We start from the raw sequence: 26,205 nt of genomic DNA on the forward strand, positions 1-26,205 counted from the left end.
ATCAATGAAATTTAATTTTGAATTCTAGGAAGAAGAAACAGGAACAGAGACAAAATGTAATATCAGAACTTGTCTTCACAGAGAAAGAATTTGTCCGTGACCTGAAAATTACCTATGAAACTTTCAATCTGCACAACCCTGAATTTCTTGAGAACAGGGGCATTAATGTTGAAATTGTTTTTGGGAACATACTGGATGTAAGTAACTTCTCGGTTCTGTGTAACATAAAACCTACACTTTTATAAGATGAATTTTGAATATTGCCAGCCACCTGTTACTTAACCATGTGTGGCTATATTTTATTTTGTTGTGCTCACAGTGTATTGTGTTAGCTTTATATCATATATAACTCTAGGAAAGGCCAAAAAGTAATTAAAAAATGAAAAAGAATTAAAAGTTCCCCAAACTACTTTTGTATTGAGCAAACCGCGGATAATTGTTTCTTTTGCACTCAATGGATAATCAAAAAACTATGTTGAACAAATCAGCAAAATTGAGAACTCTTGTTACCTGTAGGTAATGAATGGAATTGCTTTTGGTAAGATAAATAGTGTTAATCCTTCTAGGTATATGCCACTGCTGATGATAGGGTTAATTCTTACAACAGTTGGTGAAGTTGACATCGAGTCTAAAATTGAGAAATGTAGAAAATCAGCAGATTCTAAAACTGCATTAAAGCTACATAGATGGGGGGAAAAATATGCATATTTGTATGTAGGTATTTGTAGCAATGAGAGAGGATGTGAAATGATTGTGGGGAAAATACCAAGCCAAAACGGTAGGGGAACCTAACATGAGTAGGAGCTGATGAATTGAGAATGTCAGATGAAGACAGCTGTATTGGAGTGGAAGAATAAGTTGAAGTTCTGTCTCTAATCTGTCATTGAATTTAATGCAGTTAAAATGTGTGTAACTTTTTATCCTGTTGGTGGAACTCCATTAACAGAATGAGTAAAATTGCTACTCTTATTTTTCCACCTTCATTATGGTTGACCAGATAACTTCATGCACGTAAAAACCAGTTGTAACAAGACTGGGTAGCACTGAGACAGGTAGCACTTAATGTAGGCATCGTAAATACTACAAGTGCACCAAAAGTAATATTGTGGCTTGTAAAGGTGTTTAGAACATTATGTGCAGTTATGTAAAAGAGAAAAAGTTGTAGGCAACTGAGAGAAAATAATGGCGAGAGTCAACTTTGCTCTAATTATATTGCTTTGGTAATGCTCTTCTGGAGTTGTGTTTTTCATGAAACCACCATTTCACCCACCAGGCCAGTAGTATGTACAAGGCATATTTTTTTAAGTACCATTTTGAAATTAAAAAAAGACGTGCTAAGATATCTCAATAATTTTATTTTTACATGAAAGCCTGTACCTTAATTACGCACTGACGCCATTACGGTCTGATTCTTCCTTGTTTACATTGTGTACTGAGTGTTTAAGATGCCTCTGATAATCGTGAATCCCGCCGACTGTGAAGTACGGGCTGTTATAAGATTTCATAGTGCTGAAGGACTAAAAGTAATCAATATTCATCATGAGATCTTTGCAGTTTATGAAGAAAACATTATGAGTGATGGAATGGTAAGAAAGTGGGTGAGATCATTTAAAGATGGCCGCACAACAATGAACAAAGGAGTGGGCACCTTCGGTCGTTAATGAAAGTTTGGTGCAGGAAGTGGACAATAAGGTGAGAGAAAACAGATGCTTTACGATTTCCTCCTTGTGGGATGACTTTCCTAATGTTTCTCGCAGTGTTTTGTATGGGGTTGTGACTGGGCACTTGAATTACCAAAAGTTGTGCGCAAGTTTGGTACTGAAAATGTTGACGGGTGTGCACAAAACCACACGTTTAGACAGTGCATTGACTTTCCTTGAGCGGTACCACAATGACTGTTATAACCTTTAATCACCAATAATTGCGTGGATATTCAAACACACTCACTTAGAAACAATAGCTGGTTACATGATAACAACTCAGTATCTCTCATTCGACTGCTGTGCCGTGACATGCGGCCGGCGCCGTTCATAGCTTGGTGGCGCTCCCCCGCTCAGCCGAGTTGCGGAGCGCCTCTATCGCCGTTTGCGCGTACTGTCGTGGCGGCACTGTTAAATGTCGTGGCACTGTCACAACACTTTTCCCCCCTTGAAAAAAAAAAAAAAAAAAAACACTCACTTCCTTGGAGACATGGACAGTGCGGAGACATCCATGGCCTCTTGTGAGGCCCCGAGAAGATCCCGCTGAGAGACAAGAGAGTATGGTCGAAAATGTCCAGGACGGTAGCTCGTGCGTGGAACGTGCCTCCTGGACGAGATGATGGGTGAAAACTCCGGAGCAGCATCCATCGGTGTCGTGGACCTGGGGGTGTGCTCCAGCGAGATGGGTCCCGGAGAAGGCGGCGTCACGACTGGGGCCAGTGCTGGCGTACTCGGAAGCAGTAGTGACGTCAGCTGCATCAACACGTATGGTAGATTGGCAGCAGCCACAGGACTGGCTTCTCGGGCTGGTGGAGGCAAAGGGAGGGGCGGTGGCACTGGCGTGGCCACCACTCGTGGGCGCATCTGGTCATAATGACGAACAACCATGCCGTCGTCCGTACGTATTTCACAAAGCTGGCGGCCGTGAAGAGCCTTGACCACCCCTGGAATCCATTTAGGGCGAGATCCATACCCTCGTGCCCACACGTCGGCGCCCACCAAGTATTTTCCCACACTAGGGGACACAGCACAAGGCGTGACAGGGTGAAGCAGGTGCAGTAGAGTGCGCGGTTGGCGGCCATGCAAGAGTTCAGCAGGGCTGCGATCACCCAGAGGCATGAAGCGATAAGAACTCAGAAATTGCAGCAGAGCGTCATCTGTGGAAAAATCACTAAGGAATTTTTTCATCTGGCTTTTGAAAGTGCGGACAAGGCGCTCGACCTCCCCATTCGGTTGCGGATGGAAGGGCCGTGCTGTAACATGATGAATCCCTTGTCCAGTACAAAAATCACGGAAGGCCTGCGAAGAGAACTGAAGGCCATTGTCCGTGACGATCGTGGATGGAAGACCTTCTAGCACAAAGATTTTAGACAAAGCCAGCATCATCGCTGCAGTGGTGGGCGACAGACATCGAACAACAAACGTAAACTTCAAGAAGGCGTCAATCAACAGTAGCCAATAAGTACCGAGGAAGGGGCCGGCGAAGTCAGCGTGCACCCGTTCCCATGGCTGTGCTGGATCAGGCCACGGAGAAGGCATTGTACAAGGTGCAGCCAGTTGTTGAGCACACTGACCACACGCAGCAACCATGTGGGCGATGTCCGAATCAATACCGGGCCAATAAACGTGCCTGCGGGCCAGGGACTTAGTCCGAGAAATCCCCCAATGGCCTTCATGCAACAGTTTGAGAACATCTTTGCGAAGAGAGGCTGGCACCATGACCCGTGGAGATGCGCCATCCTTGGCCAGAAGAACAACACCATCGCGAACAGACAGACAAAGGCGCAAGGGGATCCGATGCCTGGCCCTTGGTCCTGTCCGGCCAACCCTGTTGAAGAAAACCGATCACCTGACGCAGGACCAGCTCCCGCGCAGTAGCTGATGCGACCTGCGAACCCGTAAGTGGAAAACCCTCGACCGCATGATGATCTTCCTCATCAATGTGGAAACAGAGTAGTTCATCACGATCGAAAACCGGGTCGGGGCCCATCGGCAATCGCGACAATGCGTCAGCGTTGGCATGCTGGGCCATGGGGCAATAGTGAATCTCATAGTGAAAACGAGACAAGTATAAGGCCCAACGTTGCAGGCTGTGAGCTGCCTTATCCGGAAGCGATGCCGATGGGCTGAACAGAGAGACCAGCGGCTTGTGGTTGGTGATGAGGTGAAACTTAGAACCATACAAAAAAACGCTGAACTTTTTTAGAGCATAAGTGATAGCGAGTGCCTCCTTTTCGATTTGAGAGGTAACGCCGTTGCGCATCGTTGAGGGTCTTGGAGGCATAGGCGATGGGTCGTTCTGACCCATCCTCATACCGATGGGCGAGAACAGCCCCTAGGCCGTACTGTGACGCGTCAGTCGCCAGAACAAAGTCCTGACCCGGACGGAATGTGGCAAGACAAAGCGCCGACTGCAAATGAGCCTTCAGGCGGACAAAAGCCTGCTCACACTCGTCGGACCAACAGAAAGGGACGTTTTTGCGTAACAGCTGATGCAGAGGATGAGCTACCGCCGCCGCGGATGGAATGAATTTGTGATAGTAAGCAATCTTGCCTAGAAACGCCTGAAGTTCTTTGACCGTAGACGGCTGGGGTAGAGCGTTAATGGCCGCAACGTGCTGACGTAGAGGACGTATACCCTCACGGGACAAGTGGAAACCAAGATACACAATGGAGGGTTGGAAGAACTGTGACTTGTCCAGATTGCACTTCAACCCAGACGAATGCAAAACCCGAAACAGTGAACGCAAATTGCGAAGGTGCTCCTCAGTGGAGGCCCCCGTGACAACAATGTCACCCAGATAGTTTATGCAGCCGGGAATGGAAGCCGTGAGCTGTTCCAAAACCCGCTGAAAAATGGCCGGCGTGCTAGCGACGCCAAATGGTAACCACTGGTACTGATACAACCCACGAGGAGTGTTGATGACGAGAAATTCCTTGGAAGAAGCATCCAATGGGATGGTACGCCTCTGATAAGTCAAGTTTGGAAAAGAACTGGCCCCCAGCGAGCTTGGTAAATAACTCCTCAGGACGGGGAAGAGGATAAGTGTCAATGAGGCTCTGAGCATTGACGGTGGCTTTAAAATCACCACACAATCGCAGACTCCCATTTGGTTTAGAAACCACCACGATTGGCGATGCCCATTCACTGGAGGTAACAGGAAGGAGAATCCCTGAAGCTGTTAACCTGTCTATCTCAGCCTTGACAGGTGCACGCAACGCCACCGGAATAGGGTGTGCCCGGAAGAACTTGGGGCGAGCTGTAGGTTTAAGAGTAATGTGGGCTTCAAAATCCTTGGCACGACCTAGACCAGCAGAGAACACGGACGAAAATTCAGAACACAATCCATCCAGCTGTTGATACGGAATATCCTCAGATATGAGGTGCACATCATCATCAGTGGAGAACCCGAACAACTGGAAAGCATCAAAACCGAACAGGTTTTCAGTGCCCGCATGATCCACCACTTAAAACGTGAGGGGCCTAACAACAGACTTGTAGGCAGTGGAAGCATCAAACTGGCCCAATGATAGGAATTTTCTGTTTATTATAAGTTCTCAGATTTCGCGTAAGTGGAGACACGGGAGGGGAGCCCAATTCCAAATACGTGCGAGAATTAATGAGAGTTACTGCAGAGCCAGTGTCCATTTGCATGCGATTGTCTTTATCCAGAACACGTACAGTAACAAACAACTTATTTGTTTGAGAAAGTGCACAATTAACATCCATGTCCGACGCCTCGTCCTCGTCGACAAGAACTTTAGGGGACTGACACACAGAAGCAATGTGGCCTTTTTTCCTACATGAATTACATGTGGCCCAACGTTTTGGACATGCGGCCCTGTCATGCTGTACAAAACAACGTGGACAAGAAGGAAGTGCGGAACGAACCTGCTTCTGTGGTTGCTGTTTTCGTTGCGAGCGTTGCGGCCCAACGCGACTTTGTTTACACGAGTGAACCGCTGCCACATCTTCGTTCTCCTGTGAAACAGGCAAATTGTCTGTGTCGAAAGTTGACTGTACAGCGCCTACATCACACCACGTGTCTATTTGCGCGCCAGCAGCGTGAGACACTTCAAAGGATTGAGCGATGCTTAGAACTTCAGACAACGACGGGTTTGGCAGTTGTAGGGCACGTTGCCGAACTTCTTTATCAGGAGCAAGCCATAGAATAGCATCCCTAACCATTGAATCAGCATAAGACTCATGGTGAGTGTCCGCAACAAACTGACATTTCCTACTCAGACCGTGTAGTTCCGCCGCCCAAGCCCGGTAAGATTGATGGGGCTGTTTACGACACCGGTAGAACGCCATGCGGGCGGCAATGACGTGGGTGTTTTTGCGGTAATAGTTAGACAATAAGTCACACATTTCTTGGAAGGACAGGGAGGCAGGTTCCCGCAGAGGGGCTAACTGAGATAGCAGCTGATAGATCCGTGGGGAAATCCAAGATAGAAATAACGACTTACACATAGAAGCATCGACAACGCTGAAAGCCAAGAAGTGTTGCCACAAACGCTTCTCATAATCCTCCCAGTCTTCAGCGGCCTCGTCGTAAGGAGGGAATGGAGGCGGAGAAGAGGAAGACAGACGATGAGTAAGCAATGTCGACAACGCCTGAATAGCAGCCATCAGCTGTGTTTGTTGTGCCCGAATAGCAGCCATCAGCTGTGTTTGTTGTGCCTGAATAGCAGCCGTCAGCTGTGTTTGTTGTTCAGTGAGCGCTTGCATAAGCTGTTCCATGTCTGCCCCGTCATGAACACACAAATCCACAATGCAGTGAAAATATCTGACCTCGTCTTAAAAAAGTGTTATAACCTTTAATCACCAATAATTGTGTGGATATTCAAACACACTCACTTAGAAACAATAGCTGGTTACATGATAACAACTCAGTATCTCTCATTTGACTGCCGTGCCGTGATATGCGGCTGCCGTGCCGTGATATGCGGCCGGCGGCGCCGTCCGTAGCTAGGTGGCGCTCCCGCACTCAGCCGAGTTGCGGAGCGCCTCTAATGCCATTTGCGCGTACTGTCATGGCAGCACTGTTAAATGTCATGGCACTGTCACAACAATGACAGTGATGATTTCTTAAGCCAAATTGTTATGGGCAATGAACCATGGGTGAACTACATCACACCAGAATCAAAGCAGCAGTCCATGGAAGTTGAGCAAGGGCATCGTTTTGCTGCAAGACCATGCCCGTCCGCATGTGGCGAATCAGACCAAAGATCTCCACATCTCTTCAATCGGAAACTGTAGATCATCCTCCATACAGCCCCGATCTTGCCCCCAGTGACTACCATCTGTTCCTGGACTTTAAGAAACACCTGAGCGGTCAGTGTCTTCAAGACAACGACAAAGTCAAAACAGTGGTAATGCTGTGGTTAACAAGTCAGGCAGCGGACTTCTATGAGGAGGGTATTCAAAACCTAGTACAACGTTATGACAAGTGCCTCAATATTGATGGAAATTATGTAGAAAAGTAGATTAAGATACAGGCTTTAATGTAAAAATAAAATTATTGAGATATCTTAGCAAGTCTTTTTTTAATTTCAGAACGGTACTTACTTAAAAAACACGCCTCGTAAGATACTTGATGGCGTAATAGCTGTTGGGGTTACGAAAAGGAGCTTAGATCACTTGATGCACAAAATGTTGCATGGTATTTCAGTCATGATGAACAGAAGTGAAGAGTTCCAGTGCCAAAGATACTTTTCTCATTTTATTTAGAATAATGAATTTGATTATGTGTAAAAATGTAATGAAAGATGGAGATAGTAAATGTTTTCCCTATGGTGTAAATGTTTTGTGTTATCAATTTTATTCTGTTTTGTTGAGTCATAATAAGCCTAATTATCCAAAATAATTTCATTCAAGATGTGTTACTGTTGTTGTTGGAGATTTTATCTCTTGTTGTTCACAAGAGCATGTGGGTCAACAAGATTTTTAATAACCCACTTCAACATCTTTTCCCATGAACAGCTAAACAATAAATACTGCCATAATTGAATTGGAAGGGAGGTCATGTCCCATGGCCAGTGCCATTGCTGGATTTCACCCTGTGTATTTTATCCTGTGCAATTATACGAAGTCAGTGGTGTCTGCCGTATAAGCTTGCTGATAGTGTCGTAGATGTCTGTCTCTTTGTAAACCAGACTGCCGTGATATTTGAGAGAGTATGGCAAAATTTCATGTCCATTGTAATACTTGCATTGAGAATAACTACCATCACTTTGAACAGCTACTATAGGCTTAAGTTTTTGTACAAAAAAGGGGCAGAGAGAGAGAGAGAGAGAGAGAGAGTTTTTATACAATGTTCTTTTACAGCCAAGTTGGAAAACCACCATGAAAAACTTCAGTGCCCTTTAGCTGACTTCATTAGACAATGAAGAAAATGCAGAAAGTGATCAAAAATGTGGACATACTGAAAACCCAATGCACTACCCTGTTGTTGTTGTGGTCTTCAGTCCAGAGACTGGTTTGATGCAGCTCTCCATGCTACCCTATCCTGTGCAAGCTTCATCATCTCCCAGTACTTACTGCAACCCACATCCTACTACTGAATCTGCTTAGTGTATTCATCTCTTGGTCTCCCTCTATGATTTTTACCCTCCACGCTGCCCTCCAATGCTAAATTTGTGATCTCTTGATGCCTCAGAACATGTCCTACTAACCGGTCCCTTCTTTTTGTCAAGTTGTGCCACATACTCCTCTTCTCTCCAATTCTATTCAATACTTCATCATTAGTTATGTGATCTACCCATCTAATCTTCAGCATTCTTCTGTAGCACCACATTTCGAGAGTTTCTATTCTCTTCTTGTCCAAACTATTTATCGCCCATGTTTCACTTCCATACATGGCTACACTCCATACAAATACTTTCAGAAACGACTTCCTGACACTTAAATCAATACTCGATGTTAACAAATTTCTCTTCTTCAGAAATGCTTTCCTTGCCATTGCCAGTCTACATTTTATATCTTCTCTACTTTGACCATCATCAGTTATTTTGCTCCCCAAATAGCAAAACTCCTTTACTACTTTAGGTGTCTCATTTCCTAATCTAATTCCCTCAGCAACACCCGACTTATTTCAACTACATTCTATTATCCTCGTTTTGCTTTTGTTGATGTTCATCTTATATCCTCCTTTCAAGACACTGTCCGTTCCGTTCAACTGCTCTTCCAAGTCCTTTGCTGTCTCTGATAGAATTACAATGTTATCGATGAACCTCAAAGTTTTTATTTCTTCTCCATGGATTTTAATACCTGCTCCGAATATTTTTTTTTTACTGCTTGCTCAATATACAGATTGAATAACATCGAGGAGAGGCTACAACCCTGTCTCACTCCCTTCCCAAACACTGCTTCCCTTTCATGCCCCTCGACTCTTATAACTGCCATCTGCTTTCGGTACAAATTGTAAATAGCCTTTCCCTCCCTGTATTTTACCCCTGCCACCTTTAGAATTTGAAAGAGAATATTCCAGTCAACATTGTCAAAAGCTTTCTCTATGTCTACAAATGCTAGAAATGTATGTTTGCCTTTCCTTAATCTTTCTTCTAAGATAAGTCGTAAGGTCAGTATTGCCTCACGTGTTCCCATATTTCTACGGAATCCAAACTGATCTTCCCCGAGGTCGGCTTCTACCAGTTTTTCCATTCGTCTATAAAGAATTCGTGTTAGTATTTGGCAGCTGTGACTTATTAAACTGATAGTTCGGTAATTTTCACATCTGTCAACACCTGCTTTCTTTGGGATTGGAATTATTATATTCTACCTACGTAATGTGATATAGGAAAACTGTTGACATTCTCATCTCGGAATGGATAAGATGGATCAGTACATATCCTGTTTGGTTTTCAGGGGAATTTTATACCATTCTTCCTGCAAAATAGTGTCAAGTGGAGGCAGATAGTGATCATGCACCCTTCTCTCCAAAGTAGGCCACAAAGGCTCAATAATACTGAGATCTGGTGACTGGTGGCCAGGGGAGATGCAAAAAATTTATCCCCGTGCTGACATGCTCATAAAACCAGTCCCGGAACATACTAGCTTTGTGCACTGGGGCCCTGTCTTCTTGGAACACACCACTACCACCATTCGGAACAAACATTGTATCATAGGTGGACTTTCTCAGCCAAAAGATCACATAATCAATGGTAGTAATGTGACCTTGCAGAGTAACCGTGGAATACATGATATGGCTGCCTGTATCATCACTAAACCTGTGCCGTGTTCCCCCCCTTGGGATGTGAACTAACCCAGAGCTTGGAAACAGTATGGAACAAGGCTCATCTGACCAAATGACATTCTTCTTTTGCTCTGTAATCCAGGTTTTATGGCTTTGGCACCACATTTTTGTGTTATGGGCTTGCCTTGCAATTCCTTGCTTGAGGAACTCACTTCATGTTGTTTTGGTACTGACAGGATTTGCAAGAGTGACATTCAGTTCTACAGTGACTTTTGCAGCTGTTGTCCTCTTATTTTTCATCACAGTTCTCTTCTGTGATTGTCTCAGTGACTCTGCACACACTTTTACCTACGTTGTGACTTAACAAATGATATTTTTCTGCTTCCTCTGTATGTGATATAAATCTTCAGCGTTTTACCTCTTGGAACACCAAACACTTTAACTTCTTTGGCTACAGGAGCACCCACCATACAGGCACCAAACATTTGCCCATATTCTAATTCACTTAGTTCCGATGTCATGCGCTCACAGCTACACGGGACACAGTTCTGACCATGACTGAAACTTGCAATGTATTGAGGGCACTGCACAGGTTCCCTTTGTGGTCAAATATAATAGCACAACCTGCAGGCTTGGCTAACATTTGCTTTTATGTTCAAGCATGCATTTTCGCAGTGTTCACGTATTTTTGTCCCACCCGTGTATTCTGTCCAGGTATTGCGAAATGAAGATGGTACCACACCATTTTAACTGAATACATTGAGATATCTCGAAAACTACACATTGGATTAAAAAAAAAAAAAAAAAGATTATACTGTGAAACCCCGCTTTTACACTTTCCAAGGGACTTGAAAATAATGGTGTAAAAGGGGGGAAAATGTAAAATGTGGGAAATAACGTGTTAAGCTGTAAAAGTTACATATAGGATATCCCCTTGCATTTTCGCAATTTATGTATGATGAATGAATATAACAGGCATCAAAAGGCTTCTCAGGGACTTGTTTATTTTCTAATAAACATCCATTATCAAATAAAAACCACTGATGTAACTGGAACTGATAATTGTCTGGGAAGTCGGAATGTTTGACTCAATTTCATACATCATAATTGATATTTTTGAAAGCCTGCACTGTCATTCATTATTTAAATAATTAAATACCACACTAGTTATGTACTTTTCATGCTTAGCATAGTGCATTTTGAGAATTTTTTCTCATTGTCGAGTGCAAATATATGCGTAGGTAGTTTGAGTGTGAATGTGTGTTGTTCTGCGTCTCTTGCATTGTAGTCATCTTTTTGAAGTTATCAGGTACTGTGCCTCCTCAGTCATGTGTAAAACCACACACATGCAAACTATCAGTAACATTGTTTGTTTGTGTATAATCACAAAAAATACATACGTAAATACTGCACTTGACAACGAGAATAAATTCTCGAAACACGTTTTGCACAGCTTGAATGGGGAGGGGGGGAGTAAATGGCACTGTGTTTAAACTAAAAACATTTGAGCAATGCAACGTGAATGATGGTGTCAACTAGCACTACAAGTGGCCAAATGCTGAAACATGCTAAATCTGGTTCGAAAAGGTGTCACAATGATCACAGCAATTACGAAACTGCATTTGTGCAGCAGAGAGAGTTGGCAAATGGTTGTGATTGGTCATGGTATCTTTATTCGAATGAACCTAGTTACTCCCATCAGCCACCATGCCAATTAGAGCTTGGTAGCAGCGGGAATACAGCACGAACTGTTCCAACTTTTACACTTTACCGGTTTAGATCCACTGAGTAGAGTGCCCTGGTATCAAGAAACTTAACCACATACTATTTGTATAATATTTGTAAACACTACTGGATGGCCAACATCATGTCAGTGTCATTTTTTTTCTCCACAAACATTTTTTTGTAATGCGTAAATCACAGGAAAATTATAAATGTGTTGACGCAAAATCGGATGCAAATTAACACTATGGACATAGGAAATTTGATGGAAATGATAAAAAAAAGTCATAAACAGTGGGAAAACATAAAAGTGGGGTTATACTGTAATTCCAATTTGTTTGTCTCTGGAGGACAACCAACGATAGCACACTCAACCTCCCACCCCACCCTGTGCATGGCTGGCAGGCAGGGGGCAGAGGGGAGGAACTTTGAAATCTTCAATGGTAACCCCCCTTCTTTTATTGCAGATTTTTTTCGCCACAGATTGGAGGAATAGAAATGGTACTTAATCATAATTTACGACATGCTACTCAGTGGCCCAGGAATATCCAATGCCACATGGGATCCCACCTCCATGCTACGAGGATTGGACCGGCTAATATTTCACAACTTCTAACTGGAAACTGCATTCGCAATGTTGTATTCCTCCGACATATCGAACAGGGGACTACTTGACGTGCACTATGGCCGTGTAGCAAACTGAGACATATCAAACAGGTAGTACACTGTGTTTTGAGCTCATGTACCGTGCAGACATAGAACAGATAGAAGCTTTAAACATTGCAATATTTGCACAGTGTTTATCTCCTTCACACCTTCATACCATTCTTTGAACAGATGTGCATGTGCGTGAAGAATGTTGCAACTACAGAAGAAAAAAATGAAATGATACTGATTTATGGAGAATGTAGGAGAAATGTCAAGGCCTTGTATGCCGAGCATTTTCCAGAGAAAGATCACTCTCGTTCATTCTTTTACAAGGTTGTGAATGCCTTTATATCTGATGGCAACGTACAGACTGGCAAAAGGAAATTGAGCAAATGCGTTACAGGAGAAGCTAATGAAATGCTGTACTAGCAGCAGTGCACTACAACCCATGGATAAGCACCTGGCAACTAAGCCACGATTCCAGTACGTCCGTAGATAGTATTGTTACAATACCACTTTGTCATAAGCATCATTCATACCACGTGTCACTGCATCAAGAACTTCATGGCACCGATTTCCATAACCGGATAGTGTTTTGTGTGTAGGCACATCAACAAATGCAAACGACCCACATGTTCTTTGCCAAGGTACTATTTTCTGATGAATCTACATTCACAAACCATGGCGGAGTTAACTGATATAACATGCGGTACTGGAATGTAGACAATCCCCACTGGTTACAGCAAGTTGACCATCAGTGTCCTTGATCGGTTAACGTAAAGTGTTGCATCATTGGGGAACAAACTCATTGGTCTGTATTTTGTTGACGGCACATTAAATGTATGCAAATATTAAACATTTTTGGAACAGGAACTACTGGTACTAATGCAGGATGTCAATAATGTATGTGGTTTCAGCATGACGGTTGCCCAACACATTATACAATTGTGATTAAAGCAGTTTTCTTGTGGTGTATAATGAAACTTTTCTACTTAGGACCACATGTAATAAAATCACTGGTAAAGTTAAATGAATAACTCTGGTTATAAAAATTTCTAGTGCTAGGAAGAGGCAGCTACATAATGAACTGAAATATAATAAAAACAGGTATTTTACTGAATATGTTAAGACGTTATAAAGCTACCTTCAAAAAAGTTGTGAAAGCAGCCAAACAAATGGCAAACAATAAGTTCATTTCACAACATAAAGTAAAACAAAAGCAGTGTGATCTGTTGTCAAATGAGAGTTAGGTGTTAGAATTAATAGAAATGGAAATATCTAGGATTAAAGTAAATGATAGCCTTATTGTAAACCCAGCTCAAATATTGGAGTGTTTAAATGAATTCTTCATAAATGTGGCAAAGTCAGATGTTGATATAGTAGAGTATCAGAGTAAAGTGAACCCCTTTGGACTCAAGCAAGGAGCTGAGTATCTCACAGATTTTTAAAAAATCACAATAAAGCATGTGGAAAATATTATATTATCATTAAAAAATAAAAACTCAGCTGGGTGGGACAGGATACTGACTAAAGTGCTTAAAGCAGTCTATCACATAATAGCACCTCCACTAATTAAAATAATTAATAAATTTTTTGAACAGGGATGCTTTCCTGATGTGCTGAAGTATGCTGAAGTCAGATCTCTGTTCAAGAAAGGGTCGAGGGAAGACATGGGAAACTATCATCCTATTTCTATTCTTCCAATCTTGTCGAAAGTGTTTGAAAAAGTAGCTGCAAACCAGATAAAAAATTCTATTGTAAAAAATGATATTATTATAAATAATTTGCATTCCAACCCAGACACAACTATGACATCGTTGGGTGTCCCACTTTGAGACCTAAAAATTAGAATAACAACTATTTTTGATCCAGTGTGTAGTTTTCGAAGTATTGCAATGCCTTCAGCTAAAATGAAGACAAGAAAAGTTTCAGTGGTAACATATGCAACGACACACTTTTTCTTGGGATTGAAAGCAGTCTTTTTTACCAGTATTCATATTTGTATCCTACAACCCATTCTAATGGTCACATTTGCAAAGATCATAGCATTTAGATTATAGTGTGCTTCTAATGTTTTAAGATGGTTATGGTAATGAACAGCTGTGGGTTATAATGATTAAGGGCAACAGAGGAGGAGAGCCCTTGTTGAATGGATTTTTTTGTTTGACTTGTTGCCTTCTTATGTTTTTTTTAAATACAGTATCATGTATGCTTTATTGAGTATTAAGCTGCTGCTTCAATCATTCCAGCATCTTTCTTGTTATTTATTTTTTTATTCTTTCTTTGTTTCTGTGTTTTGCCCCCTACCGGTTGTTAGCTGATAGAAATGATTTTGCGGCCTTGTTTGTTTAATTACTGTAATATTTCCTAGCATACATTTGTTAACATTGAGTGATAAATAAGTGTGTTTTTATTCAACAACTGTGTAGGTAATGCATCTGGCTGAAGACTTGCTGGACAAACTTCAGCTGGCAATGAAGGGTAAAAATGATGATGAGCAGTGTGTTGGCCCATGCTTTTTAGAGCTCGCTGAAAGAATGAAGACAGTGTATGGTCAGTACTGCATGAACCATGATGAAGCTCTTCTGTTACTAGAAAAGGTGAGCAGTTTATGTTTGTTGTATTTAAAACAATTTTTTTTTTTACTGTTGTCATGGAAACTATCTCTTAGAAGAGCACTGTAGAAATATATCAGTTTGTCATACTAGTAGAACCTGAATGATCAGTTACTTTCTGTTAAGTCTTGTTAATGCAGAATTGATTAAAATATACCTTACCTCCAATAAAGATGATAATGGATAGAGTTGGGTCATGCTTGTACGTTGATGTTTTGTAAGTATTTTTGTTTCCATTTAGACAAATTCTGATATTTTTCCACTTACATCTGGTACATGTACATCTCAATTATGGGTAAATACACTGAGAAATAATTTTATCACCAACAGATAGGACCCATTTCTTCTCATTATTAAGTTTCACGTACTGTTAAAGAAATATCACATACACATCCAGAGAACTAGTTGTTTGCTGCAAACAGGACAAATGATTTAAAAATCATAGTGCATCCAGAACATTTTATCGCCACGTGAACAGTAGAAGAAAGAGGATATTTTTTTTTTCCTCCTCCCTCACAGATAGTTTCAGATTGATAAGGCAGTACAGAAATTTGCATTGTCATGTGTAGTAGAAGTCCCTTAGGAACATTCAGTTTGTAAAAGTGTGAGTAGGACTTAACATTCTCATTATGTGAATGTAGTCTGATATTGATTTGTTTTATTGCCAGGTTTATAAAGCTGTGTGAGTGTTAATTCCCCACACTTAACACTTTAGTGACCAAGCCTGAGTGTAGTAAAGGCAACAGCATTGTGTTCAAAATACCACACTCGAGTATAGTGGTATGGCATAATCTTCTGGGCAGTTCACCACTGTTGGAAACAGTCTTTGCAAGTCAGAAAAAGGTTGTCTGAATTTTGTGTGGAGTGTCTCCAAGAACCTATGTCATAATTTGTTTAAGCAAATAGGGATAGTAACCACTCCTTCACAACATGTATTTTCAATCATGACATTCATGCTTCACAATTCTTCTCAATATGAAACAAATGATTCAAACCATCATTACAACACAAGAAGGGAACACGACACACTGTGACCTTAAAAATTTGTCTCTGGTGCAAAAAGGCATAAAATACACATGCACAAAAATTTGCAACAGATTTCCAATTAATATTAAGTGTCTACGACATAATAATATACCATTTAAAGCTAAGCTAAAGGAATTCTTGCTTGAAAAAAGTTTATATTCTCTAGATGAATACTTTAGCAGAGGTGGAAAAGATAATTTCCCATGTATTTCTGTGTATTCAGGCTTTACTGTATCTTGCTGCTTTAATTACATTAATTTGTGTTCTCAGCCACAGCCTTCATCTGTAAAACAGAGACACACACACACCATTCACACATAAGCAAGCACACCTTACGCACACATGGCAGCCAACTCCAGCATCTCGGGCTGGCATGTAACATCATGTGGGATGCAAGCAGCAATCTGGAGGGGGCAGGGAAGGTGAAGGGATGGTGTACGAGTGGGGAGAGAGACAAACACTGTCTGGTGGAGTGTGCAGGTATTAGAATGCCAAAAGGTGCAGCGTCAGGAGGTTGTGGGGCAAGGAGGTGAGTGAAAAAGGAGCAAAACAGGATAGGAGCAGGGAAAGATGTGTGGATGCATTGGCAGAGGGCTGGACATAAACAACAGGGTGGGAGGTGAATATGAGAAGGAGATGATAGTACAGAGAGGGTGTAAACTGTTGGGTGGAGAGTGTGGGGACAGTGTGTTACTGTAGGTTGAAGCCGGGATAATTACAGGAGCGGAGACTGTGTTGAGAGGATAACTTCCACCTGCGCAGTTCAGAAAAGCTGATGGTGGAGGGGAGGATCCAGGTGGCTCAGGTAGTGAAGCAGCCATTGAAATCAAGTGTGTTGTGGTCAGCTGCATGTTGTGCCACAGGGTGGGCTTCTTTGCTCTCGGATTGAGTTTGGCAGTGACCCTTCATGCTGGTGGACAGCTGGTTGTTAGACATACCAATATAAAAATGATTGCAGCAGAGCTGGTAAATGACATATTTGGTTTCACAGGTGGCCCGGCCTCTGATGGAGCACAATAAACCTGTGACAGGACAGTAATAGGAAGTGCTGGGTGGGTGGATTGGGCATGTTTTGCACCTGGGTCTTCCACAAGGATATTGTCGCAGAAGAAGCTGAGTAGCACAGTCACCATGGTGCCATGCCTGAACCCATGGATCTTGTAGTGGAATGTAAGAGAAGCATACCACTGAAAAATAACTTGGTCATCCCAGCCTCTGTTGTCTCGTTTAAGAATGGATTCGATGAATTGTGGATAGTTAACTGTTGCCGAGAACCGCAGATCCTTCCAAGATGCATGTGCGTAGCAAATGCTGAGCTGTTAATTGCCAAACAGCTGAGCATAATAGAAACCTCCCATGCCGAGTCTGTGGGCGAAATTGCCACTACCACTACGAGACAAGATCTTCTAGCTCGACTATCACCAGAGCTCACTAAGAAACAACAGAAGAAGCTACTTGCCATTCTTCAAGAGTTCTCTGATTGCTTCAATCCACAGGTGAAGAGCAAATTAGACAAATTGACAGTGAAGCACCGGATTAGCACTGGAGACCATCAACCAATAAGCCAGAAAGCATACCGTGTGTCAGGAATGGAACGTCGAATAATTCGCGACGAAGTAGAGAAAATGATGAAGAATGACATCATTTAGCCTTCACAGAGCCCATGGTCATCACCTGTGGTTCTCGTCAGGGAGAAGGATGGCAGTTGGCGCTTTTGTGTTGATACAGGAAGCTTAATAAGATAACTAAAAAGGACGTTTACCCCCTTCCACAAATTGACAATACACTAGATTGTCTGAAGGGGGCTAAGTTTTTCTCAACCATGGACATGTACTCGGGATACTGGCAAATTGAAGTAGATGAGGCTGATCGTGAGAAAACTGCATTCATCACGCCTGAGGGCCTGTTTGAGTTTAAGGCAATGCTGTTTGATTTGTGTAATGCACCAGCAACTTTTGAATGGATGATGGATAATCTTCTAAGTCACCTAAAGTGGATGATGTGTCTTTGTTATTTAGATGACATTATAGTGTTCTCAGAGACATTTGATGAACATTAAAAAGACTGAGAGCTGTTCTTAAGCATCTCCTACAAGGTGGACTGAAACTTAATCCAAGAAAGTGCCTCTTTGGAGCAAAAGAAATCAAAATACTTGGACACCTCATGTCAAATGAAGGTGTGTGGCCAGACCCATAAAATGTGAGATCTATAATGGAATTTCCTATTCCTAAAAGTATTAGAGATGTGAGAAGCTCCCCCAGATTATGTTCTTATTACAGCCGTTTAATCAAAGACTTTGTACCAAAGCCAGGCCACTCCAAGGTTGTTAAAAGCCGATGCTAATTTTATCTGGGGTGGTGCTCAACAAGATTCTTTCGACGTACTGCAAAAGGCTCAAGACGACTGACCCTGTACTTGGTCTGTATGATGAGAGAGCACCTATAGAACTACACACAGATGCCAGTGGGTATGGGATCGGTGCTGCTCTGGTGAAAATTTCAGATGGAAAAGAGAAGGTTATAGCCTATGCTTCTAGGACACTTACAAAAGCCGAGAGAAACTACTCAACTACAGAAAGAGAATGTCTTGCTGTGATCTGGGCCATGTGCAAATTTCGACAGTATCTCTAAGGAAGGCCATTCAGAGTTGTTACAGACAATCGTTCACTTTGTTGGTTGACAGGTTTTAAGGATCCAACAGGACAACTCACCAGGTGGGCACTACATCTTCATGGGTATGAAATTACCATAATGTACAAAAGTGGAAGAAAACACCAAGATGGCGCCTGTCTCTCAAGAAACCCTGTGCAAGACCGTCAAGACTTTGATGAAGATAGTGACTGTCTCGCTGCACTCCAGGATCCCTCTGCTGAGCAGGAGGAGGACACCAAGATATCTCAAATTATGCTTGCCTTAAATCGGTCAGAGGATGTGAAAGGACAATTTAAGGTAGTTAATGGATTACTGTGCAAGAAAAACTTTGATCCTTTTGGAAAGAGGTGGCTACCAGTGATTCCTAAACACATGCGCTTAAATGTTCATCAGAAATTCCATGACACATCTGAGAATTTATTAAGAAGTATGGTACGATCCACGAGAGATTTTTCTGGCCAGATTTATTTAGGACTGTCCGTCACTATGTATTGCACTGTTGAGAGTGCCAGAGGAGAAAGGCAGTTACTTAGAAATCACCTGGCCGACTCATATCAATTCCACCAGCTGAAACGCCTTTCCAGCGTGTTGGGATTGATCTCCTCGGACGATTTCCAATGTCTGCTAGTGGCAATAGATGGATTATTGTTTGCACTGACTTTCTGACACACTATGTCATTACAAAAACAATGAAAACAGCTAAAGCATTCGAGGTCATCAAATTCATTGTGGAAGACATTGTATTAAAACACCGTGCCCCAAGGTCATTAATTATGGATCAAGGGAAAGTTTTTCATTCGAATCTTGTGACAGAGGTAAACCGTCGATGCAGCATTACTCAATTACTTATCACTCAATTACCCCATTTTTCCTGGTGCATTGATGTGAGGCGACTAAGATGATGGACACTGTTTTTCCATTACATCCTGATGACATGAACGATGACTACATCAGCCAGGTGTTAACCAGAGCTGAGGAAGCTCGGCAGTTAGCTCAACTCCACACGCTGTAGGCTCAAGAAAACGATCGCCGAAGGTATGACTTGAGCCACCGCCCTGTTGTCTACCAGCCTGATGACCTCGTCTGGATCTTCACTCCTGTTTGGAAGGTTGGTCTCTCTGAGAAGCTCCTCAGGTGCTACTTTGGACCTTATAAGGTTGTAAAACAGTTGTCTGATGTTACTTATGAAGTTGAAGATTTCGACTCCTACACAAGACAATGAAAGATCAGAGATGCGGTCCATGTCCTTCGAATGAAACCCTATAAGAATCCTGCAACCCAGGATAAATTCGAAGCTGTCCATATGGATGCCTAAGAATTTCAAACAGTGTACCCCCTGTATCTTTTGGCTCTCATGTGCAGTGTTTATTTCCTGTGGGCTTTAGTACTCAGAATGGAAATGAATATAATAGGTTTTCCTGAGATTTATTGATACAGAATTTACTATGAACCATTTCAGAACATCTACAAATAAGTGGTTGGCATTTAACTCTAGGTCAGTGGAAGTATATTAAAAGTGTTAAGTCAATTATTATTCACAAAGTAGTTACAAAATTTTATTGTAATCAAATAGGAAACTTAAAAGAACATCATTTTTTGACATAGTCTCCTTGCATTTCAACGCACTTGGTCCATCATTGTACAAGCTTCCTGATGCCCTCATAAAAGAAGGTTCTCTGTTGAGCTGCGAGCCAGGAATGCACCACTCCTTTCACTGCTTCATCAGAGGCAAATCAACGGCCCCTTAATGTCTGTTTGCATGGACCAAACAAGTGATAAAAGGGGCAAGATCGGGATTGTATGGAGGATGATCCAGTACTTCAAATTTGAGTTTCTGGAGCATTTCAGCAGTGTTGGCAGCAGTATGGGGACGGGCATTGTCGTGCAACAACACCACACCTTTGGACAGCAATCCTTGGCGTTTGCTTCGAATTGCAGGCTTTAGCCTGGCAGTAAGCATCTCACTGTAATGTAGAGTGTTTATTGTTGTGCCCCCTTTCCCCATAATTTTCTGGTACTGGACCTAGTGCAACCCAAAAAACCGTAAGCATCAGTTTTCCTGTGGACACTTGGGTCTTGAACTTTTTCTTGCATGGCGAATTTTGATGTTTCCATTCCATACTGTGCTCTTTACTCTCCGGCTCGTGATGGCTCCATGTTTCATCACCAGTAATGATCCTGTCTAAGTAGTTGTCCCCTTCATTACCATCGCAATCCAAATGTTGTTGTTTTTTTTTTTTTTCAAGCGTGTTTGTTTATGCAACTTTGTGAGTTGATTTGGGACCCATCTTGCACAGACTTTATTAAATCCAAGTCTGTTGTGGATGACTTTGTAGGCAGCGGCCCCTGATATGTGTTCTGACCACAAAAAAACAGATCACTAAATGTTGCTCTTCTTTGGGGCAAATAGACAATGGAGCAGTCATGATTAACAGCATGGCAGTGATAACGAAACTAACCTAGCAGCTTGAAAATTGCAAAGATAGAACAACAAATAAACAAAGCATGCATCATCAACATAAAATGACAGTACTACCAAAATAAACAAAAATATAACTAAATTGCGGATAATAATGGACTTACCCTCGTACAATACTTATGTCATCTGCAAACATTGTAGAGTTAGGTACTTTGTCTGAGAACAGAAGTAGGTCATTAATACATATGAGAAATAGCAGGGAACTGAGAACAAAACCTCCTGGAAGTCCATAATGTACTTTTCCCCTGTTGGACTCTGCCCCTCCTACCTGCATGTGTTACCATCTAACACTATTTTCTGTTGTCCATAGAATTTGAGCCAGTTGTCCATTTGCCCTTGGATGCTGTAGTGGCATGTTTTTTTCTGTAAGTATTCTATGAGTGACACAGTCGAAGGCCTTAGACAGGTTACAAAATACGCCAGCAGGCCATGTTTTCTTGTCAGGGCATTCCAGAACATTATTGATAAATGAAAATATAGCTTTGGTTGTGCAGATACTTTCCTCTCAATCAAAACTGGTTTTTACTAATTATTGCAAAGTTGACAGTGACAGTCCTGGCTCATATTAATTTTTTGAGGACTTTAGAAAATGTAGTAGTAGTAGTAGTAGTAGTAGTAGTAGTAGAAGAAGAAGAAGGGGGAGGGGGGGGGAGGGAGAGAGAGAGAGAGAGAGAGAGAGAGAGAGAGAGAGAGAGAGAGAGAGAGAGAGAGAGAGAAGGGGGGGGGGGAAGGGAGGGGGGGGGACAATAGTTTGTAACATCCGAGGCATCATTTTTGTTGTTGAGGATCTTTAAAATGGCATATTTCATCCTGTCGGGGAAGATATCTTGTTTGAGAGAGCCATTGAATATATGAGCTAGGACTTTACTGAACTGATTACTTCAAGCTTTTAGCAATTTGCTGGAAATATTGTCGACACCAGTCAAATTTTTACTTCTTAAAGAACTTATGCTTTTTCTTACTTCCTGTATTGTTATGCCTATCTCCTCTAAAGAATTTGGGGAATTATCTTTCAGTGTTCTTATGACATGTTATAAGGAGGCATTATGTCATGTTTTTTCAGCAGCACTTACAGTGCTCATTAAAATGTTTTGCCACATTCTTGTTCTTGTACCTGTCTACCTCCATTGTTGCGAACAATGTTTTGGGTCATATTGGGGCAGTTGCACCCCTAATCACTTCCCATACAGTTTTGATTTTTTTACTAGATTTATTAATTTTTGGAGCTTAGATATAAACTTTTTGACTTTTGAATAACTTCACTTAATATTTTGCAATGTTTTTGTAGTGAATTAATTGGTTGGGATTGTCTGAATTTTTTGATGCAATTTACAGTTCTCAATTCTTTTCACATGAAATCTTAATATCAGTGGTTATCCAGGTATTTTTGGTGAGTTTCTGGGCTTTGGTTTTACATATCCTTTTTGGGAAGCTACTTACAAACATTAGTGCCACTTCATTACTGAAAAAATTGTACTTGGAACTGACATTATCTAAATTATACGCAGATCTTCGGTCTAAGTCTTGGAGATGTGATATAAAAATTTGGATAGTTTCATCAATAATTATCCTAGCTATTTTCCAGTGGGGCCACTTTCATTCGTGTGGCTATTTGCATTGTTAATAGTGAGTCTTTGTTCATCACAGTCAGAGAGACCATTCAGGACTTGTCTGGTATCACCTATTATGGTCTGATTTATGAATATATTATCAATTAGTGTACTTGTAAATGATGTTATTCTAGTAGGGAAACTAACTACAGAAGTAAGATTATATGTGGACATCAAATTTTCTAGGTCTTCTCTGTCTCTGGAATGTGTTAGGTTTGCTCTGAAATCCCCAAGCACTGCCACATGTCTTCTCTATTCGAATATGTATATTAGGAGAGCATTTAACTGCTTGAAAAAGAGACTAGAGTTCACTGAAGGTGCTGTGTATGCTGCTACTACTGATGTATGAGAATTATTTAAAGACAATTCCATCTCTCACGCTTCCAGATGTCATTTTAAACAATAATTCTGCACATCAATTGTTCTACATATGACATTGTTTTTAACATAGATGGCAACATCACCTTTTTCTTTATGTTTTGTACAGAATTATATTGCTAAGTAATAATTATTTATCACAAGTTTCTCTCTACTAGAATTACTATCGTGCTCACTGAAGCACAGAACATGGGCATAGTCTACACTTTGTGGCTCATGGACATTGACTATAATTTCATTGCTCTTACTGCAGATGTGTCTAATGTTTTGGCGATAAATTTGAAGTTTTTGTTTTGCAGAAGCAGTAATACAGTTTGCCCTAAAAAAGAAGTTTGAGTTGAAGGTATGGGCAAGGTATTATTCACCACCCATTTTTCCAAGTTGGTCTGTTTCCACACACTGAAAGATTGGGAAGAAGCAATTTTATCTTGATATTTTTTTCCACCAGCAAATTGTCCAGTGCAGTCTGTCTACACTAATTCCTCCAGTTTTGTTGTGTTATGGTGCACAAATATGATTGTCCTCAGCTCTCGTTGTTCCTTGTATTTGTAATGGTGTCACAAAATACTGTATCCCCCACAGACAATGCCTGAATTTGTTGTTACATAATTATATCAAAAAGTTGTTAATGTGGCAGTAATATGCCATTTTGAGTATGTTCCAACATTCTTTCAGAAATGATCATGATTCCCTTTCTGCACCATGCAACACGTTGCTTCCATAAATAACCCCCTGGTCTTCATCTCTGCATGTCTTACATTGACAAAGTGATTTATGGAGCAACTTTGAACTACATTCTAACTTTAAACATGTGTATTAGTAAATTTCATATACTCAAAACACATTATGCAGTTCTCCTTAGTATTTACATTCTATTTTCCTCCCTGATCTGAAGATGTCCATACAAGGATGGAACCAGTCTCTTTTTATTAAAATTTAATAAGATGATCAATGTTGAGAATAAAATAGTTTTTACATATTGTTTTAGATGATGAAACAAAAAAGACAATTAAGTGAACTCACTACACACATAATTTATGTCTTTGCACAACTATTTATGTACAGTAATTCCTGAGATTAGTCATAATATATAGACACAAAAATCCAGTGAGGGAGTTTAATTTATAATATGTTGATTTATGTCATTTTTGTAAGCTAGCTTACAACTCCAAGACTTGAGTCATACCAGGCCTGAGGTGACTGAAAAAGTTTTGCAGGGTTCTTAACAATTAAAACCTTCCTTCACATTAATGTAGTGTGGACTGATGCGTTGTGCATTGTGATGATGGATACAAGCATTGTCCATTTCTGGGTGGACACAAACGATTTTTTGTTTTGATTGTACAGCTACCTGGACATAGAAAGCTATGTTTACTGGTTGTCTGCTCTGAACAGACTCTGTTAATGAGTTCAGCATAGTAAAAAAAATAGTTTTTTACTTGTAATTTGTTCATTCACGTCTGTTGAGTTGCAGCAGAACTGAAGTGCGCATCTCAGAACTCTGCCTTCCCTCATTTCAGTTTTTATCATCAATTTTTACTAACTGAAGAAAATTGTGTTTGTTTATGTAATGTGTGTTCAGTTTGCATGACAACTCAGATATGCATGTTCTTCTAGTCAGTAGTTGAAACTTTGGAAAAAAGCATTTCACAATTATTTTTCAGGTGCAGATGTTCAGATATAATGCAACACACAATAGTCACAGGCAGTTCAACAATAGTAACAATCATCCTCAAATTGATCAAATTACACTTCTTTTACTTGTCATATTCATAGGACCAATGACTATTTTGAGATTTATGCAGATTTTTGTTAGTCTTCAATTTGTTCTCATCCATTCTCGAAGACATTATACCAGTGCAAAACTAGAGCAAGTGGGAGATCTTACTTTGTTCAGGGCTTGCTGTAACATTTCATATATTTATGTGGCAATTATTCCAAATTCCATGTAAGACATCATATAACACCGGTAAATAGTGCATTGCAATTTCACACTGAAATAGCCCATTATTTAAATAGCGATCTTCACTGTGAGAAAGCTTTGAGATTATTCTAGTTTCACAGCATGCTTCACATCCCTCAGCACTTGTCCAAACCAATAAATTTGTCCACCAAATTCCTGGTGATCAAAATAAAATACACTGTCATTGCTTGTTTAACACATGGTGTGTGTCATTGTATGCTGTCCTTCCAAAGATTTTTGAGAAGACTGATGACAATATTGCTATTAACTTCTCATTTAATCTTGCTCAGCCTTTCTTTGTTTGCAGGAAAGATGGTACATGCATGCAAAGATTCAGGCTTATTGCCCTACAGAAAAATCATGTCCCAAGGTTATTTATTTATGACAATACAGATAGATGTCTCTCATACTTTGGGTGTGGGCAGCCTGTGGGACAAGATTTTCAGCATCCACTGTGCATCGAATGTTAACAGTGTCTGAAAGTCATTCTTTAAAGTGTTCCTTTAAGATGAGGAAAAAGAAATAATTGGCAAGGGCAAGGTTTAGTGAATAGAAACTGATACACAGTTATGATTGTATGGGTCATTATCATGCAACAGACACAAAGATCCATTTGCCAATAGTGTGGGTCCACATGTCTGATTTTCAGGAGGTGATCAAACATGTTAACGTAGCTGACTGCATACAGTGGTTTGCATTTTGGTAGTTATTGTCTATGAATGATCGCTTCAGCATGAAAGACGGTAATCAACAGTGTCTTGTATTTCTGGGTTTAGGTGACTCTTACTCTGCAGTTCTATACAGAACCTCTTCCATTCTGTAATGTACCTCAGACACCACAACTTGTTGCTCACAACAATTTTTACAAGGAAGATAGGGCCATTATCCACTGTGTGAGTAAAGACTCTGCACATCCAGCATTTGAATGTCAGCTGCAGATCTGCACTAAATGTCATGGATGGAAGCTTTTGTGTCACTGATTCACTTTGTACACCCCCTCCCCCCCCCCCCCCCCCCCCTCCCGTCGCACACACACATTGCAGTATCTAATATTTCTGTCTCATTTTCCCTGGTTTGAGGCACAATTTCATGTTCCTACAGTGCTACATTTCAACCTTAACACTAACAGAGTTGCAGTACATCTTACTTCCAAAAGTCAGAAACTGAAACTATATTGTACATCTAGATGACCTTACAGAGGCCTTACAGAGGATG

The 26,205-nt window shown here is 41.1% G+C and overlaps 1 protein-coding gene across 2 annotated transcripts in view; it reads left to right on the top strand.

Annotated features, from left to right (window-relative positions):
• The window catches only part of LOC124722025 (dynamin-binding protein-like), a 213,651-nt gene that overhangs the window by 60,813 nt on the left and 126,633 nt on the right, over positions 1 to 26,205 (top strand). For both annotated transcript variants that reach the window (XM_047247207.1, XM_047247208.1), the window contains exons 10-11: positions 29 to 197; positions 14,698 to 14,868. In XM_047247207.1, coding sequence (XP_047103163.1) covers positions 29 to 197; positions 14,698 to 14,868 — 340 coding nt within the window. The remainder of the gene's footprint in view (positions 1 to 28; positions 198 to 14,697; positions 14,869 to 26,205) is intronic.

This window comes from Schistocerca piceifrons, chromosome X, assembly GCF_021461385.2.
Source record: "Schistocerca piceifrons isolate TAMUIC-IGC-003096 chromosome X, iqSchPice1.1, whole genome shotgun sequence".
Classification (NCBI taxonomy): Eukaryota; Metazoa; Arthropoda; class Insecta; order Orthoptera; family Acrididae; genus Schistocerca; species Schistocerca piceifrons.